General features: G+C 29.3%; 1 protein-coding gene and 1 pseudogene across 1 annotated transcript; one reads left to right on the top strand and one right to left on the bottom strand.

Moving 5' to 3' along the window:
- Positions 1–14,175: 14,175 nt before the first annotated feature.
- LOC122853812 lies at positions 14,176–15,687 on the bottom strand (annotated as a pseudogene).
- Positions 15,688–17,811: 2,124 nt separating this feature from the next.
- LOC122854954 (chymotrypsin-2-like) lies at positions 17,812–19,510 on the top strand. Its single transcript, XM_044155994.1, has 5 exons — positions 17,812–17,941; positions 18,099–18,222; positions 18,299–18,491; positions 18,565–18,813; positions 18,890–19,510. Exons 1-5 carry the CDS (start codon positions 17,863–17,865, stop codon positions 19,025–19,027), a joined length of 783 nt encoding a protein of 260 aa, XP_044011929.1. The 5' UTR covers positions 17,812–17,862; the 3' UTR covers positions 19,028–19,510.
- Positions 19,511–21,411: the final 1,901 nt, after the last annotated feature.

Below are 21,411 nucleotides of genomic sequence, written 5' to 3'. Positions count from 1 at the left end.
TAATAAAGGAATCAATAATACAATAAATAATCAGTGTTTAATATAACCACCAAAAAAAAAAAAAAAAATGAAAACAAAAGAATCTTTTTCTTTAATAAAAAAATCAAAAAAAAAAAAAATATGCGCGTTGCGAGTACGTGCGGGAGAAGTCAAACAAAAGAGATGAATATACTATTTTTTATTTTTATATTTTTATATATGTATATGTACTTATAAACCTATTTATTATAGTATTATGTATATCTATACAATAAAAAGACGTGGCCGCGGAAACTATTGGCCCAATTGACATGAAATTTGAAATATATATTTAGTTTGAGTTCAGAAGGGTTTAAGTCCACATTACTCAGATTACCTTTTACGATCACCAAGAGGTCAAAATGATCTTTCCAATTATCCTCAGGGTTTTTCTTATTAATATATATGGCTAGATCCACGTGAATTTTAAATCCAAAAATTGAATTCACTCGAAATAATTTTTTTTATTGTTCTAGAGCGAAAAATATTGAATACGTATTTTTTTTTTTTCAAGAAATGTACTATTTTTGCATACTTTTTACTCAAAACCTATTGACCTCATTGAAAAAATTATAGAGAGAAAAAAAATTAACTTTTATTTATAGTTTACAAAAAAAAACTTTGAAAAATTGTTTAAACTATTTTTACCATTATTTGTTAAATAAACAATTAAAATTGATTTTTCTCAAACTTGGAACCAATTTGATACCCCTCGACTATATATAGATATACACTTCCATGAGAGACTTTATTTATTTGTATGTCAAAAAGTTATGAAAATGCTAAACCTGTAATTAAGTTTAAGAAAAATCGACTTCAATTGTTTATTTAACAAATAATGGTGGAAAAATTGTTTAAACAATTTTTCAAAGGTTTTTTTTGTAAACTATAATTAAAAGTTAAACTTTTTTGTCTCTATAATTTTTTCAATGAGGTCAATAGTTTTTGAGTAAAAAGTATGCAAAAGCTGGTACATTTCTTAAAAATCCTTAAAAATCAAAACTAAAAGATATCACAAGTCAAAATTTTTCACTCTAGAACAATAAAATAAATATTTCAAGTAAACTCAATTTTTGGACTTAAAGCTCACATGGATCTAGCCATATATTTTCTAAAAAAGAGGAGATTCAAAATATTGCTCCAGTTTCCGATTCATCAGGATGTAGAAATTAAATTTTTTTATTATTTTCTGGGTTTTTTTTTGATCAAACGATAAATTTTTTCAAGATGAACAGAATAGAAATAATGCATAAGTTCCCTGTTGTTTTCTGATTTATCAGGATGTGGAAATAAAATTTTTTCTCCATATTTCTTATTTCTTTAATTTTTTGAAAAATTAAAAATACACATACACGTAAGTCCGGCGCAGCCGGACACGGCTGACTAGTATGAAATAAAATAAGTTTTGAGACTTTGTTTGTAAAAGAAGCCATTACGCACCAATTATAGTGCGTAAAAGTATTTCCTTACGCACTATATTGGCGCAAAATGGCGTTTATATTACAAACCTCGTGTTAAAAAGTATTGTATATAACTCGTACGTGAAGAAGGGAATCCTCCACGACTTTGAAAGTGTCATACTCGTCACTAGGTCATTTTTGACTCGCCTTTGGCTCGTCTCAACTCCTGGTGCCTCGTATTGACACCTTCAAAATCGTGCAAGAATCACCTACTTCACGTACTAGTTAGAATATACTATTTTGAAGCAAAAATTTGATAATGACAACTGACAAAAAATATAAATACAACAACTGATATTCTAAAATTTCGACAATGATAATGCTATGACACCAATACTATGAAGCGATATTTTTATTTTTCAGTTATGCGCATGCCTATTTCTTTTTTCTTACTCTCAAACTATACTATACTTTATGTCACAAGGGCAGTGGGAATAATGTGTGAATTTCCAAAGCGTCGGAGGGGTAGTGCGTTTTTTGGAAATTCACACATTATTACCACTGTCCGTAGTAATGTTATGTCCGAATTTACCCGTAATAATTGTAATATGTACTTACTTTGATTCGATCCTAACCTTTCGGTCAATAGATCGGGTTCACGGCGCGAATAGGGAAAGACTGTGGACGAGAGAGAGGGATAGGTTGTTGTTGTAATAATCACAGTTGATTTGTTGTTAAAATTATGAATGACATTTATTTAATTTATTAATCGTTGCAGTTGTATTATTTCGTGTTGTGTGTAGTGTATAATATAAATTTTACAATAATGAATGACTTACATTGGTTGACTTGGTTATAATGGTTTTGATTCAATTGTTTAGCTCTGATTCTCTTGATTACCCCTCGGTGTTGGATTGATTATGAATTGACTATTGATTGATTATTGATTGAGGTTGAACGATGATGAGTCGAGTGCTGATTCGTTTCACAAAAACTTACACTGACTCTACGCTTTATTTTAATTAATAAAAATATTTCTATTGTTAAATAGAAATATTTACAAAAGATTTATTTGGAATTTTAAATTCAAATTACGGATTGTTTTAACTAATTGTTGATTCAAATTTTTATATAAGATAAATGTAAAGTTAAACTTTATGTAAAACAAATGTTGAAAATTTTCTAAGTTTTAACTTCGAATTAATAATTAAGACGAGGGTCAAAGAAACGATACAGAGCTGGTCCTGGAGTGTCGATAACTAACTCTGGATAAATTTTCCGGAGTATTTATATGAATTGGGACCTAGGGACGCTTTGCTTTTTGGGAGAGGAAAGCGTCGTTTTCGTGTGCAAAAGGGGGTACGCTAGGCCCCATGGGTCGAGGGTCGTAAATTTTACATTTTATTACTTTTCTGAGTGTTTGTCGTTTCTATTTTCTCAAGATATCCCTTTTTTTTATAATTCTTGTCGGTCCGTCTTGTATTTCTTTTTATTGCTTCAGTCTGTCGTTTTTTTGTGTTATCGTCTAAGGGTCTGACTCTAGTTTTATTACTTTTCTTGGAATTTTAACTTTTCCCTAATTTCTATGCACTTTTTATATATTTTTTATTATGTACTTTTTTTATTTTAGTCATGTGTTTCGTCTCTAGTTTTATAGTTTTTCTTAGAATATCTTTTTATGTCTAATGCGTTTTAGGTTTTTATTGCTTTACAGTTTTTGTATTTATCTTATCTGTTTATTTCAATCTTTCATTGGCCTCATTCTATTTTTATCTAATTTAAATATTGCTGCATCCTGTTGGATGTAACAGTAACATAAAAAATAGTTCGTTACATGTGCCCAATCAGAGAGCCTGCTCACAACTCATTTGAAGGAGAAACACTCGCCACGGCTCGTGCTTGCCACTCCAAATTCGTTGAGAGCACACTCTCTGCCTGGGCTCTTGTAACGAAATATACTAATACTATATTTCATGTTGCGTTACCTATGCTACCGTTTCAGTTTCCTTTACATTTTTTTTTGTTTCAGTGTTCGTTACACTACTTCCATCCCCGATTTTGGTAACGAATTTTTTTTCCACCTACCCTCCAAAAAGAAGTTTCTTTTCAAAAACTGATAATGATTGTTCTTTATCTACTGCTGGTATTGCTGATACTGTTGCTTTGACTTCTGTGACTACTATCATTGAAAATGATGATGATAATGACAACCACAACAACAACAGTGACTAAAGTGACGAAGATGATTATGATAAAATTGATTCCTGTACACTAATCATAGTAAGAATGATGATGATAATTATGGTCTTACTGATAATAGTAATATGATAATGAATACATATGCTAAATATGTAGGATTATATCGAAGACGAAGATATACTATTGGTGCTGTCAACACTTTTGGCTTATAAGTGACATTATACATGTATATCAAGAGGCACGGTAGTGCCTCGCGTCAAGTATGAGAAAAAAAAAAAAAGTGAGAGAAACGAGATTTAACTACCGTGCCTATATATTATCGACACAAAGCTAACCCTAACCCTCCAATTTCTCGGGAAATTATTTTAAAATATGATTGATCAGATAAATATAATATGTCTTCTGATCATTTTATTAAATCAATATCACACTTTTTTATAAAAAAAAAAACAGATTTTTTAGATGTATACTTTTCTTTTAAACTTCAAAATCATTTTCAGAAATTGCGCTTTTCTTGAAATTCTTATAAAACCTTACCGCACTCTGACAAACATTATAAAACCAAAATCAGATCAAAGCATTATGGCTGCCAAGTCCAGAGCAATTTACAACCTTATAAAATAAAAATTGAGCAATAATAGTAGAATGGTGTGAAAGAACCTTTATTTATATCATATACAGTATTCAATATCGCATCGTTGGTGCTACAGTATTCAATATCGCAGCGATGATGCGCGCGCCATATGCCGTTGGGATATGGGCGCGAATCCTGCTCATCAGGTGTGCTAATGTACTAATATACAACATACACATGCTTGCTGATAAACGTAACCTTTTATTTATACATCTTTTTGTCTTTATCGTGCCTTTGTTTCTTGTGCCTTTTGTAATATATTATTTTATTGATGTGAAAAATATTCTGTCTTCTGATCATCTTATAAATTAATTGAAACTTTTTAATTAAAATAAAAACAGATTTTTAAGATGTATACTTTTTTTTAAAACTTTAAAATCATTTTCAGAAATTGCGTTTTTCTTGAAGATTATTTAAAACCTTACTGCACTCTGACAAACATTATAAAACCAAATCAGAGAAAGCAATATGGTTTCCAAATCCAGAGCTATTTGACAACATCATAAAAATAAAATTGTGCAAGGTAATAGTAGATGGTGTGGGAAACCTTTATATTTACTTCAGTTTCCAATATCGCATCGATGGCGCAAATTAAATAATGATACTTTAAGCTATGTTCCCAAGTCACATGTTATTGTTTATTTCTCTTTCCATCAAGTTTAATGAGTTTTTTTTTTTACATCATATGTAAACAAAAATATAAAATATTTTTATTTACGAAAGGATTTATTTTTGAATTTTTAAATCATCTGCCAGAAGCATCGGTCTATAGAGCAAGAAAGCTAACATATTTAGATGGTGTGAAAAAAGCTTTGTATATGTCAGTATAGTATTCAATATCGCATCGATGGTGCGCGCGCCATATGTTGTTGGGATATAGGCGCGAATCTCAGGATAGCTATTCTCGACATAATTATTCCTTCAGTTATCCCCGGCGACAGGGATAACTATTTTGTGGAAATTCACCTTAATTTATGGCTTTATTTGTATCTTTTTCAATGGTTTCCATCAAACGACTATATCGCTTTCGAGCGTTTTCATGTTATCCCCGGTACAGGGGATAATTATGTCGAGAATAGCTATCCAGGGGTGCGTTCCGTGGCTATCCAGTCCGTACGAAGGTGTTTTTTGAATATAGGAATCATGATTTCGGGAAAATTCTATTTAGAAATATTTTATTATGAACATGAGTAATTTTGAAATGAATGTTTAATTAATTAATTGGGAATTGCATCACAGAAATAAAAGAATCGAAAATAAAGTGATCGAGACTTTGATGAATAAAGTATTATGGGTAAATTATGAGAAGGGTTTTTTAAAAGACATGAGAAAACATAATTATAGTTTGCTCTTTTTGTAACTGAATGATTAAGTTATCAAAAATACTCAGCCATGAAAAACTGAATAGTGAAATAAAAAATATTTGAACTAAACATCCACAAAAATGTCATAAAGAAATGAGTTTTGCTTCAACAGTGGCTGTACGAATTTGTTTAAACTCTATCTTTTTTAAAAATTGTCTTCTATTCGTGTGAACAGAGTGTTGTTTTTTTTTTAAAAATTATTACTAAATAACAATGAAAATAATTGAAACATAAATGTGAATTACTATTTTTACAAAATAGCTCAATGAATAATGACATCAAGAGAAAGTATGATTGTGATAATATTTTTTAAAAAACTATCTTCTCATTTTTAAAAGAAAAACAGGCGCGAAGCGCAGTGATCTCGTATTATATAAAAAATATTCATAATTATATATTTATTTGGTTTAAATTTGGATATTAATTGTGAAGGTAATTAATATTATAATAATACAATAAATAAATAAAATCAATATAGATTGATGCATATAGTAATTAGGTATTGTGTGCAATTGTGTAATATTTTGGTGACAATTCATTTTCATTTACAAATGAAAAACAATAGAAGAAAAGAATGAAATTAAATGTAACCAGTGCAATAAAATTTTTAGTGAAAAAAGTAGTCTTTATGCTTATACAAGTTGAATTCATAAAATTGAGCTGGTTAAGGTACAACTAGGGCAAAATGAGAGACATCTGGCGGATGTTTGCTAAAAACATTATAAATTCATGAGTGCGAAAAGGACGAAAGATTAGAAAGAGAATACTGTTTCTCACTTCCACTCAAGTATTTAGACAGAGACAAAAATTTATTATCCTCTATTAATTAAAATTAAATATTAAAACCTATACTAAATTTGGGTGATGATTTTTCGTCTTTTTTTCTAGTTTTATCCTTTAGTTTTTGGTAAATATGGCATTATTTTTTCAAGTATTTCGATGGGGTATTATGAAAAGCCGAACATCATTTTCCATAAGAGCCTATGTTTAACCTCAAAAAAAAGGACCATCTTTAACAGTTAATTAATCAAAAAAACATCTAATAACAAAAAAACTGATTAAAGAAAAAGGTGTATCGTTATTTCAATTATCTACTCTATAAAATTCATGAAATCGTCATTATTTTTAATTTTCCCTAGTTGTACCTTAAGACAATAACTGAAAACGAAACTTGTATATACTGTGATGAAAAATATGCAAATAAAACAGACTTGTATTATCACTATTCACATTTTCATCAAGTCTCAGATTATCAAACTATGAATTTAGTTGGCAGTCCTAGAAGTTCTTTCTGAATGGTCGTCCTAGGACGGAAATGGAAGTTTAAGAATTTAGTTACTTTTTTGGTGATTTTTATAACTGCCATTTTTGCAAGCGGAAATTTTAGCTTGTCGTGAGTTCGCACCCTAAAATTGATGTCAAGTATTGGTTATTTGATTGTAGAAAACCTTAAATTTTCCAAAAAAAAATTTAAATCTTTTAATACCAAATAAAAATAACACATTCATTTTACAAGAACTTATTGATCAATCACTATCATTGTGGCACAAAGGGGTTTAATACATGTGTCAATTGTTTTGGATCAACGAAAATTCTAAGAAAGATTGAGGTCCTCAAAATTAATGATATCATTGTTTTAGACCAATAAATTTAAATGGTCAAGTAAAAATGATAATTGCTTAATCAAAGGAATACCCACTTCTAAAATTCACATTTGTGGTTCTACCAAGACGGCTAGAAAGAAGGAGAGTCAACTCCGTACATTGGAAATGGGACAAAATATGTCCTGTACCTCGAGCTTCTCAAATTTGCCAATTTGGCGCTGATTGGGTTCTACGTATAAAGTTAGTTATTTCGTCAGTTATTTCCGCAAGAATACTAGCTGGATAAAAATTGATAATTTGTTCGTTGCTAGCAAAAACATATACTTTTTAATATTATCGTTTTTTCTATCGAATGATTAAAGGACTTTACAAAAAGATGTGATATCTAAACAAAAAAAGAAACACAGTTTTTTTTACAAAAAGGAGCGTCAAGTATTCGAAATCCCCACTAATTATGTGATTATAGTAATTTTATTTTATATTGATATTTATTAATTTTTAAGATACAAAAAGATATAATACCAAAATAAGTCAAGAAGGAAATATTAAACGCATATAATTAAGTCTTAATCTTTGACAAAATTTTATACTTGACCCCGCCCGGTTCTTCCCAAATAAAATTTAAAGACTTTCACACCAATGCAGATCTACTGAAATTTAGTAGTCGTTCTACATAAATGTATGCGCAGTCACAACCTCGCGACTTTATTATAGTAGTTTCATATACAAGAGACAAGAATAGAGCGTGACAAGTGTGATTTTTTTGAAAATCTATGAAAAGTATTTGAATTATATTAAATTAATGTCTTAGAGCTCAAACGCACGACAAGCTAACTTTTGCTTGTAAACATGGCTGACGTAATTCTGAGTGATCTAAGCATGCGCAACACGTAAAATTACTAGAAAAACCACGATGGCTGGGGACATATTACTAGTTTTATGGGAATTAGGACGGCCATGTTTACAATTTCGACACAACCCAACTCGTTGCGCGTGCTCAGTGCGCTTTACAAGCAAACGTTAGCTTGTCGTGAGTTAAAGCTCTAACTTGTTACACATGCTAGTGCGCTTTACAACCGAAATTAGGCTTATCGTGAGTTTATACCCTTAGCTTATTAGCATTGTAACTGAATTCAACTATAATTTTTGGTGATATCTGGGAAAATTGCATAGTGGACACCACCTTTTACACTGTAAAATATATATTCGGCGCTCGTGTCATATTGTGTCATACGTATTCATTATTGAATTGTTGATTGACGAAAAAAGTATATATATGTATATATCTTTAAATTTTATTTGGGAAGAACCGGGCGGGGTCAAGTATAAAATTTTGTTAAAGATTAAGACTTAATTATATGCGTAAACAAACATAGATTGAAAATCGAAAGCGAATATTTGATGGTAAACTAAGAAATTGGAAACTGTATGAACAGATGTTGAAAAATAAAAAAAAATAATAATAAATCATTAACTCAATACCCAACAATTGCTTAGAAAAAATAAAAAAAAATTGATAAAAAAAATATTCCTTTAGAAAGTTTTGTTTCAAATAAGCCAGGGGATTGTTCAATGACTTCGAAATATCGTCTCGAATTTTATGAAGTAATTCAACCTGTATATGGTTCGAAATGACATGCAAGACCACAGTTTGACTAGTATATTAAAACAATTTCAGCAATTTTTAAAGAAGTAAATTATTTAATAAATGGTAGTTGTTCTGGACAAAATCTGATAAATTAAATAAAAGAACATAAATATGTTCTGACCAATTCAAAACGTCGTCTGGTTTAGAACGATATGTATCATCACCATCATCACTATGACAAAAGAACTAATGAATAATTTATAAGTAGTTTTTGAAAGTGTGAGTGTGTTCCACCAGTGAATCAACGCATCGGTCTAAAAATTGTAGGATTTGCGATATAAAATACAACATGGATATTAATGCGGCGTGTACAATATAAAAATTGGGGATACGAAGAAATTCTAATAGACATGTATAACTAATAATAATAATTTCAAACTTTTTTTGATCTACAAAAATTATATTGTAGATTTAGAAAAGTTTAAAGTTCTAAAAATTTTCGACAAAACTAAAAAACTAGCGAAGTTGAATGGGGGGAAAAGTGGATGAGAGCAAGAATATTATTAAAAAATGGTAAGTACCTTTCAAGAATTTTTTTTCTTCATTTTGTCTAAATTAACTTTTTTTGAATAGACAACAAGATGTCTCTTGATGCAGTTGACGTAGCAGTATTAATAAAGTTGCCAGATATGAATTTAAACACTACTAAAAACAATAAATCTTGAAAAAAAAATTAGTTCGTCATAATCTGGATCGAGACAAGTAATCTTTTTTGGTTGAAAAATTTATTTTTCTTGTATATGTATATAAATTTTTCAAAGATTCTCGAAATTCTATGAGCATTTATTCCACCGATGTTGGTCATAATAAACGTCAACTTCAGTCACCTGAACCAATCAGTGGAGAAAAAAAAAATAATTGAAAAGAAAATCCTGAAAAATTTTCTACAAATGTCACTGGTTATTTATCAGGTGAATGTGAGTAGAGAAAAAAATATAACCTTTCTACGTTTCAAAGTCAGACTGACTTGAATTGTAAAAAATCTATAAAGTCAACCACTAGCATTCAACAGAAACTGTCAAAGCTGAAAAAAGGTAACTATTCATTCCAATATAAGTATTGTTTTGATAATGTATTTTTTTTTTTTTATATGTTTTAGTCAATTTTTTTTTCTAGGAATCATTGTATTTAACTATGTTATTTTTTTTTTTTTTTAACATCAAAAGATTTGGAAATAAGTTGAGTTACTTTTGAAAAACGTCAAGTGCAATCACCTGAGTCGAATGAAGAGGAAAATGGACTAAATCGCGGCATGTCTACAGATGATAATGATTCCTTATCAGATAAATACGAGAGAAGGGAAAAAAAGAACGGGAAAAAAAAAATAAAGTTAAATAAAAATATTTGCAATATTCCGAGTAGAGAGACAGATGACGAAAGTGAAACAAGATTAAGTACATGTATTGATACGAGCTTGTGAAATTCCAAAGTCACCCGGAAAAAATATTTTCGGCATTCACTATAGTAGTAGTTCAACTGATTTAAACTGTGATAAAGATGAAAATAAAAAAAACATTCAACAGAATGGTCTTTTTTCATTTTCTAATATATTGTTTACATGTCATTGTTTAGTAGTGAATAATTGAAATTTTTATTTTCTTAATTTATTTTTTTAACTGATATTTCATTTGTTTCGAATTTAATGTTTTATGTAATCAATCTAAATTTTATATTCTCGATCTAATCAGTTGCGCGGTTCCATTCATCGTTTAATAAAAATGATTGATAAACGGATCAGATCAATATCGTAAGCTCAGATTGTGAAAACACAAAGTCAAATATATTTCATAAAACTATACCAGAGTTTCAGCCAACTCTCTTAGGTTTGTCATAAAATTTATTAAATATTATTTATAATAACTAACAAAGAATATCAATTGAGAAACACCAGGGATTATGGAGTACTCGAAATCATTGAGTAAAACTATTGTCTCACAGTATCACTTTTACGAAAACCCAACATATTGTTCTCATCATTCATCATGAATTTTGTGGGTCAATATTGTAAGTTAATTCAAGAGACAAATAAATAAAGAATAGAGAAAATTCATAAGCCCAGTATTTATTAAATTATTATTCGAATTTTTTCCATTGACATAATTTAGCTTGTCTCTCTTTATAATCAATAGGATAAATTGATTTTGTTAATTTTTCGTTCAAACATTTTCGTGATAACATAACTGCTTCCATCAAGTGTCTCAAATAATATCAAATATATACGAAACGTATGAAAATAAGATTAAAAAACAAAATTGTTCGATATATTGGCTGTTAAAGAATTATCAGATATGTATGATAGAATAGGTGAATAATTATTATTTGACACTGTTTGATATCAAGTTGAATCGGTTAAATTCAATATGATTGATTATTTATTTTATTGGTAAAGTGTTTGGGAAACTCTGGCATTTATGCCAAGCGGCAGCACACCCAAAATACTACGTCAAATACACACATACATTCACACACACACACTCACAGCTAGCCGGCCGGCAACAGTTAGTTAGGTTCACGTTTCACACAAAGCAACACGCTTAATTTTCGTACACAGACTTTATAGTCATATTTTTGTCAGTTACACATCGTTGAATTCAGTTACACATATCAATTTATTAACCTAATTCATTCACACATAAAGTTACACAGAACACATTAAGCAGATTACGTCAGATCAATAATATCGAGCGTTAATCAGCTTTGAGATCGTTCACAAAACACGGACTAAGTGTCAAGATTAGTACAATCTACGGCACATGTAACACGTTATTTCAGCTCACATTTATTATTATTTTATACATTGATAACATTTAAAAGTGTACATAAACCTCAGTTATATTAAATGACAGTTTTCTTTACTTAAAAACGGATGTTCTTATTCAATGCCTATAACTATTCCTATTCCTGTTTCACAACCATACAAGTTTATTCAGTCTCAAACAGTAAAGCATTATTTATTTTAATGAAGTTATAATATATTTAAATTTATATTTTAACAATTAGGCGAGAGCAAGTGATGACAGAGATGTGTAGGCCACAAGATTGCAAATGCAACTGACTACTTATTTAAAGCAAGACGCTTTCCAGCTCTTGGACCTTAATATTAGAAAATTCTGGAAAGATCTCGAAGGCAATGTTCAAATTTCTATAGTTCAAAAAAAAGACGATCTGAACCTCGTACATGGAAAAAATGGCCTCAAAAAATGGCCTTTTTTTTGGCCTCTTAAAAATGGCCTCAAAAAATGGCCTTATTTTTTATTTGGCTTCTTAAAAATGGCTTTATGTTTTTGGCCTCTTTTGGCCATTTTTTGAGGCCATTTTTAAGAGGCCAAAAAAAATAAGGTGCTTATTTAAATAATAATAATAGTAATACTTATGTGCTCATACAAATGTATTTTTAAGTTCTTTTTATATCAAAATATTTTAACATAAATATTTTTATAGTAATGACTAATATGCCCATACATATGTATTTTAAAGTACTCTTTAGATTAAAATATTTCGAGATAAATATTTGTCTGATGAAAATTTATATTATCAATTTTTTTTTTAATCACCGGGACTACATAATTTTATCACATATATTTCGTCCTTATTGAATATAATCTTATTTTATATTCTATGATGAGGACTTGACTTTTTGTGAGTTTATGTAAATGTTATCAATATTGTTAATGTTGATTACTCATTGTTGTTGATGTTGAATACTCGGCCACCAGTTTGTAACTTTTTTTTGAGTCCAATAATCTCATGTTCCACCTTTCGAATTAATCTACAAGAAAAAATTTTTAATGAAACATTTTTTTTTTTTTTTAATTTTTTTTTTTTTTTTTGTTACCTAGCGTCACTAAGTAGTTGTTTATATTTGGCAACACCATTATAATTGTAATTATGGTTACCAGCTCATTGTCCACGAGTTTGGTGTCCACCACGATTATCACCACCATGACTACGTTGTTGTTTATCATTACCACGTTGATATGAACCACCATTACCAAGTTGATATGAACCACTATGATTCCATTGACTACTATCTCCATCACTGCCGCCACCACTATCACTACCACCGCCACTACCACCACCACCTTCACTAGCAGTTGTTATGTTTTCTTTTGATGTTTCGGGACACAATGAATTTTGTTGATCATGTTTCATTTGTAAGTATGACATTCCAGCTAGTAAAGCTTCTGTGGTCAAGAGCCAATTTTTAAATTCCTAAACTTTTGTAGCGAGCAGCTTCTCATAGGCGCGTTTTTGTGCTTGTTCTTCCCTATCCATATTTTCTTTATCTTGAATTTCTTCATCCTATAAACCAATAGTAATGACAAAATATAAGAATATTAATATAAATATAAATTTTATTCATAAACCATTTAATCTTTACCGTAAGTGAATCACTTTCATCAACGATAGTTTTTTTTACTTGAGCCATTTTATCACATTTGCTTAGAAACTTATATCAGGTTTTTAACGGTTTTTATTTGTTTTTAGATCATTTGATTGCAGCGTTGGGTCAGTATAGTATTATACTTTCATATAGTATAATATGGTATAATACTTTCATATAGTATAATATGGTATAATACTTTCATATACAGAGTTTGTAGTATACGCTATCTGTACATGTACTTATTGTATCATTAATTAATCAATTTATTTTTTATTGAAAAAAGATACTGGTATAATGGTGTAGACTATAGTCTTAACTATGCATGAAAGTAAAATACGCTCGAAGTATAGAACTATCGATTTTTTTTTGTTATGTCACGAACAATTCAATATCATTGTTATTTTGATACTAAAATTTTTTGAAACTTAGCTAAAAATAATGGCAAATAGAAAAATCGACTCTAGCACCACTTTCAATATCGTATTAGCAGAAGGTTTTATGACATGAATATTCTTAATACTGATTGCGTTATTTCATAAATAAATAGATAAATAAATCAATAAATTTATTATATTGTTCATTAATTAAATATTATATTGTTCGTTGATTTATCCATCAATATTATTTATTATAGGTATATTTATTACTATTACAATATTATTGATGGATTGAAAACCTTCTGAACTGCTCAATCAGTAGTTCAACCTTTTTAAAAATATCTCTTTCATCAACAAACTTGCTTATCAATTGTTCAACAATTCCAACATCATATAGTGCTTCATGGAATTTACTTGCATCAGTTGATGGAAAATAGTCTTCAGAAAGCTTTTGTAGTTTGATAGACCTTCACTTTTTTTCCCAGTAAGATCTGTGAAAGCTTGGAGTAAAGTTTTTGAGTCAACAAATCCACTTACTACTGGTTTAAAATATTTTATCAAATTTAACAGTATGAGCTACCAGAATTGATTTGTGTTGTGACATTGAAAGAAATTGTTTAAAGCTATCAAGTGCTTCAATAATTGAAAGAGATTGGACTTTTACCCCATGGAAAAAAGATCACCCGATCGATATTGTAAACCAGTTACACGTGCAGCATCAGGTCCAATAGCTTGACTTGGTTTTACGTAAACTGAAAAAGAACGATTTTCACTTTTAGCAGCTATATGAATAATAGACGCTGTGTTAGCAAAACCCGTTGTTTCTAAATCAAAATGAACAATTTTACTTTTTTTTTTTGTTAACACTTCATCATTCATTGTGCTGTTGATATCAATATTATCAATTCCAAGGCCAAAATTAGATTGGTATTAAAACCCTTCTACTTGTTCTATTTTTTCATACACTGGATTCGTTCTTGCTTCAGTAACTTTCGTCGATCTTTAGCAGGTTTTAATTTGAATTTTTCAGCTCTTCTGGCTCTAGCTACATCATGTCGCTGAGCATATGTACCTATATTTTTACCTGGTGAAAGATGAAAGTAATCCTTCATGAATATTGGTACACCATCATTTTTTATACACACAGTCAATGCATACCGATAGTCAGCTGATTCACTAAGTGAATAGCAGTTGTTCTTAGGTGCTAGATGAGCCATGATATTATTTATTGATTCGTTGGCCTGACTACTACTAGCAGGTATTGAGAATTTGCTAGCGTTTCAAGTATATTTAACAAATATTTCATTTAATGAATCAAGTAATAAAGGGTTTTTTAATGTGATTGTTTGCTTCCTACGGGTTACACCACTTGAAGGACGACACCACGAGTTATCACAGTTAGCATGAATACCAAAAACATGGTCTGGAATAGAACGTAGCGTACATGCTAATTTTTCGCTCTTGCCTTTATTTTGAGCTATTGCATTAACAAAACAAGTTTTCAAATGAGCAGTAACACTTTGTCATCCCATCTCATTGTAATTATTTTTAAATTATACAAGCCATTAACAAAATGTCTCTTCAAATGATTTGTTTCTGATAATTTATAAATTTCTTCTTTTGTTCCTAGTTGAACTAATGCAATTGTTGAACTGTCATCATCACCAATTAATACACGTACCTAGAGACCAGATTCTTTCAATATTTTACTTTGATTTATCAGTTCATCACCAACATCTGGCTCCATTACTTTTGAGGTTCCCGAAAAATTAAAACAACAATCATGAGCAATTGTCCTATTTAACATTTTATTTATTTGGCATTTTTTATACTTGCGATTACGTGTACTATAATCAAGAATACGACCAGACGAAAAACTGATTATACAACCATATCCATTCAAACTATCATAACTACGTCAACATCCATGTTTGATATAACCCATATCGTACGACAGAATTATACTTATGACTTTACCTAATCCTTCATTAAATTTGTCAGTTAAAACGTCGTTATCTGTGCTATAAATTAAACCTTGTTTTTCTATACTTGTCATTATCAATAATTCTCCATAAATGTCTTCAGTTATATCATCTGGTCTGAGATAACAGTAGGAAAGTGTACAATATTAACAACATAAATAAACAAGACAAAAATCTTCAAAATTAGGACTAACATAACCTCCCTTGGATTATGTTATTGAGACAATATCGTGTAAAAACCACATATTGCAAAAATTATAAGTTTGATAACTTTCGATAGGATCATCGTAAAGACTTCAACTTAGACTGAAAAAAAACTTTCGAGAACTCTAGAGCCGCGTTTGTAAATTATCCCTCTAGGCGAAATAGTTTTTGAGAAAAAAAAAAAAAAAATTCTTGTTTCATTTTTTAATTTTTTTTGGCGAAAGCAATTATGCCTAGAAAAATGATTCTTAAACGCAGCTCTAGAGTTTTTAAACCCGCTCCTTTAAGCCTGGTATAAAGTCTCTCCGATGATCCTATCGAGAGTTATCGACTTTATTGTTTTTTCACTATACGATTTTCGTACGATATTACACGATATCTCTGGATAGCATCATCGTAGCAAGGTTATGCTGGGCTTCCAGGAAGCGTCTTTCCCATACATTTTACTAACTTGTAAAATTTTTTTTAAATTAGATATACTTTTTGAGTTATATTCAAAAACACTACAATTCTATCAAGAGTCATTGAGGTTCCCGTTCTTATCACATTGTTGGCGTAACGTTACTAAATCGATAACTCTTTATAAAATGATCGCAGCAACTCCATGTAGAGCTCGAAAGATACGTTTTTCGAATACTCATTACCTGTATATAAAATTATTTTTCTATGATTCATAGTTTTTGAGGAAAAAAAAAAATACAAACTTTATTTTTTTTTCATTTTTCGATTTCGATGTATCGAAAAAAAAAATTAATAACAAACTGGATCTGTAAGAGCACGATAGAGTTTTCAATGACGCTGAATTTAAGACTAAAACAAAATCTCCACGAGCATTTACCAGAAGTTATTGGAAGCACCGTATTAAAAAAAAAAACCGTCCATTTTGAGAGGCCATTCTGAAGCCGGTACTTTTTGACTTTTTTTTAACCCTAAATAATCGTCTGAAAAAATTAAAAACTTTTAAGTCGTTATAAACCTAAATCATTGATCGCAGAATTAAGTTTTCACAGCTGCTTTATTCATTAATATGACATTGCAATTATTGGAATGTCATGAGTAAATATAATTTCAAATAAATAAATTTATTCAGGGTTTAAAACATAAGATCTCTTTAATTATAATTATTTTATGAACAAAAGTAAATATTTGATACTGAAATGCGCGCCATTGTTCGTTTTCTAAATTCCGGAAAAAGAAAGTCTTACAAAAGATTATAAGTGCAATGGCTGAATATATTGTTGATGTTAAAGAATTTTGTGATGTTTATAACAGTATTAAACCTAAAGAATTTACTTGAGCGAATTTAAATCACAAAAAAGATGAGTATTGGCTAACAAGAAATAAACATGAACTTTCAAGGAATGCGGGAATTATTAATTATAATGACCATAAAAAAATTGTAAGGGACAGTCTTGAATCATCGATTTATGTATATGCAAAATATGGGCGACCCGAGGTTGAATATCTAGGGCAACGCTACAAACAAAATTATTTAATAATCGTATATTATTTGATCAAATGTTATAACTATTCATAAGAATAAAAAATGAGAAAAGTAATAGATACAAATTATAATTATGATAAATAAAATGGTTATAATAAAAATACACAATAACATATACTACCATGCACCGGATTCGCGGGATCGCTCTTGTAAATAATATAAGAACGACTGCTTTTATTTAAAAGTGGTGTCTTGTTAAGCATAATCTGGTGATATGAATATAATAAAAGTGTAGATATATTTTATCAATTGGTATTATGATAAAAAAATATGGATAAATTATGTAATTGACTTTTTACTTTTTGTGTTAAATATTTAGTATAAAAATATTATGATTGACGTAATAATAAATAATGGAAGGCTATAAATTTTATCGTTTCTTTAAGTCATCGATAACGTTTCTTATCACATAGTAAATAAGACGGTGAAGAAATCCTCCACTTAGGTAAACATTTTTGGTAATTAATATAATTTAATGACGGATATAGATCGAATTAGTATGCGCATTTGCACGTATAAAAGATAAACTCTTTATAAGCTGATGTTACAGAATATATATTGTAGCATCATGTTGAGTACAATTATCATTGCTTTTGGAGTAATTGAAACATTTGTTGGAGGTAAATATTAGTACCAGCTAACCATAAAACATCACTCACATTTCAATTCTATTTTTTTATTATTTTTTTTTTTAGGCAAATACTTTTATGAAATATATGTTCTACTTTTTCCGATAACTTACAAACAGTATAATTAATGAAGTTATTTTGCTTTTAGGTCATGCTTTATTTCAAACGAGAATTTTGGGTGGTGAAAATGCATCAGATGGTGAATTCCCTTATATGGTATCATTGAGAAGAGATGGTTTACATTTTTGCGGAGGTGCAATTATCAGCCCCAGGTAAAAAAATCGATGGAATCAGAATCTAAATTCAATTTGATATTTAATAAATAAATTTTCTCTACGACTTCGCCAGGCATATCCTTACCGCAGCTCATTGTTTTGTTGGGAAAGCTGATCCACCATACATAACGAATTTAACCGTCGTGTCTGGTGCGGTAAAGAAGCGATATCATGGTCAATCTCACAATGTCTTGAAAGTCACAGTGCACCCAAATTTCACAAGAGGTTTTGAAGCCCGATGGCGTGATGATATCGCTGTTCTGACTGTAAATAATCTAAAATTGACATTCCATGTTATAGAAACACAGAAATAAATATTGTTTTAATTTCAATTTGAAGGTATCACAAAAAATTGTTGTCAACAACCGACAATCGTCAATTCCATTGCCAACACAAGACACCCCTGGCGATGTCACAGCTGTTTTGACTGGATGGGGACAGCTCTCATCTACTGATTTTATCGAACCAGACGTTCTTCAAAAACGCCATGTCAGAATTCTCAAAAATAAAGATTGTAATGACAAAAATTCTAGAATGTTAGACAGTCAAATTTGTGGTTATGATGGAGAAGGAACTGGTTTTTGTAATGTGTGTAATCTAATTTACTTATTCTTATCTAAATTGAATGATTAACAAAAAAAAATAATAATTCATTTCTATTTAGGGAGATAGTGGAAGTCCTTTGGTGTACAACGATGAAGTAGTTGGAATCGTATCTTTTTCTGTTCTCTGTGGACTTGGATATCCAGATTTATACACAAGAGTTTATCATTACCTCGATTTCATTAGAAGTGCAATGTAAATAGAATATTATGCACTGTGAAAATTGTAGGATAACTATGAAAAAGAGTCTTTAATAGTAAACAACTGATGGTATTAAGTAAAAAAAAAAATCTCGCTTCAAAAAAAATTTTATCATTTTATTCGGGTCACTTTCTGGTTCGAACGATACAGCAAATGTAACAACAGATAAATCATCAAAAGTGAACACCATAATAATTATAAAAAATTAACAAGTTTTTGTTTCAACTGACAGGGGCTTCGATAAAAAAACTTCTAAAAATATGCCTTTTAAAGTTTATAAATGTTTACATTGGATGTTTTTTATCATTCAAAACAAGTAAATTATCATGTTTCGTTTTTATTATAAATAAACTATTGTATGTTGACGAACCTAAGCTCCTTTTTTTCTTATTGTACAGTTTGTGTGCAGTGTTCATTAAAAATGAATTTGAAAAAAAAGAAAATAATTAACAAAGAAAATAAATGAACAGTAAAAAAAAAATATATTCATTATGAATAAATAGTAGAAATAAATGAAAGTAGGAATCGGTGCAGCCAAAGAAATTATGTGGTAAGCAACATTATTCATAAATTTTTTAGCTTTATCTTTCCCTCAGCTGCTGCTTTTTCTTGGTATTTTAATTCATTTAATAAATATAAAATAAATAAAAATACCAAGGAAAAGCAGTAGTTAAGAAAAGGATGAAGCTAAAAAATTAATGTAGCCGAAGAAATTAAATGGTAAGCTGCATCAATTCCTTAGCTCCATTCTATATAAGATTTCCTGGGCCAGTGGCTTGCACTTTTAATTTATCCCGCAAATTACAATTTTGCCTACGTCACAACTTTTTTTAATTTTAATTTGTTAAAGTAAAATAAAGACTCCCTGGTCAAATCTAAATTGGCTAAGAACGTCACATATATAAATTGATCAAAGTCATCATTTGAAATAATCATAAGTAGTGTCCAGTTTTTGATGTGTAAACATCTTTAGGCGCGGGTAACAGTTGGAGTGAAATGAAAAAACCAAAAAAAGAGCGTCATATACTTTGACGGATGTTAGCCTGACTCCATTACTATAATAAGCGCAATGGTAAATTATGTATAGTATAATAGGTTATCCAGCGGTCAGTAACTAATACCATGAGGCCATTTTGAACATTAATGAATGAGGAGATGTCATTTATAAGTGAAAAAACTATATATTCAATGAAAATACAAAATCAATTTATTTTATACTTGGAAAAAATCTCAAGTAAATTTAAAATATATACCTATTTGGACAGACATAATCAAAATTGTTTTAAAATTTACTTTTCGTTTTTTTTTTGTGAATTTTTTTAAATAATGAATTAATCATAACATTTTGTTTTTTTTTTTTCAACCAAACTATAAAACACATACTTTTTATCTTGAAAAATCTAAAAATGACATGGTATACAAATTCTAACAGGTATAACTGGAATTTTTTTACAATTTACTTTTTTTTTGTAAATAGACAATCAACATTTTTTTTTTTTTTCAGAAAACATTAGTCAGTTAAACGTTTCAGTTGCATATATATTCCTATTTAATTATATTATGTTTTAATAATATTTATCTTTTCTGAATAATTGAGGGTCCAGATGCAATAACACGTCGAGCGCTCGAAGAAAATGCCATGTTGCTGTGGGGTGGAAAATAAGAAAAATTAAAATTGAAAAAAAATTAATTTTGCCAAAGAAATTAACATGCAGGCAAGAGCCTTTCCTTAGCTAATGCTTTTCCCATAGCTTTTTATTTATTGAAATAAATAAATGGTCATAAGAAAAATGGTAGCTAAGGAAATGAAGTTGTCACATGTTAATTTATACGAAATTAATTTTGCCAAAGAAATAAACATGCACGATACATCCTTTCCTTAGCTAATATTTTTTCCATAGCTTTTTATTTATTTAAATTAACAAAAAGCTATAGGAAAAATAGTAGCTAAGGAAAAGATGTTGCCACATGTTAATTTTCACGAAATTAATTTAGCCAAAGAAATTAACATGTAGACAACCTCTTTTCCTTAGATAATATTTTCCCATAGCTTTTTATTTATTTAAATAGACAAAAAGCTATAGGAAAAATAGTAGCTAAGGAAAAGAAGTTGTTTACATGTTAATTTTAAAAATAAATCATATTAATATTCTTTGTCAGATAAATAAATGAAATTACCAAGGAAAAGCAGCAGCTAAGAAAAAATAAAGTTAACGAATTGATGCAGCTTACTTTTGAATTTCTTTGGCTGCATTAATTCCTCAGCTCTATTTTTTCCGTGGCCACTGCTTGTCTTTGGTTATTATTAATTTTTTAAACAAATCACATGTATTCTATTTGTTGAATAGATTAATAAAAACAAAAGAAAAGCAGTAGCTAAAG

Source organism: Aphidius gifuensis, linkage group LG4 (assembly GCF_014905175.1).
Source record: "Aphidius gifuensis isolate YNYX2018 linkage group LG4, ASM1490517v1, whole genome shotgun sequence".
Classification (NCBI taxonomy): Eukaryota; Metazoa; Arthropoda; class Insecta; order Hymenoptera; family Braconidae; genus Aphidius; species Aphidius gifuensis.
The sequence above is the reverse complement of the archived record's forward strand: the minus strand, read 5'-3'. Positions and strand labels throughout refer to the sequence as shown.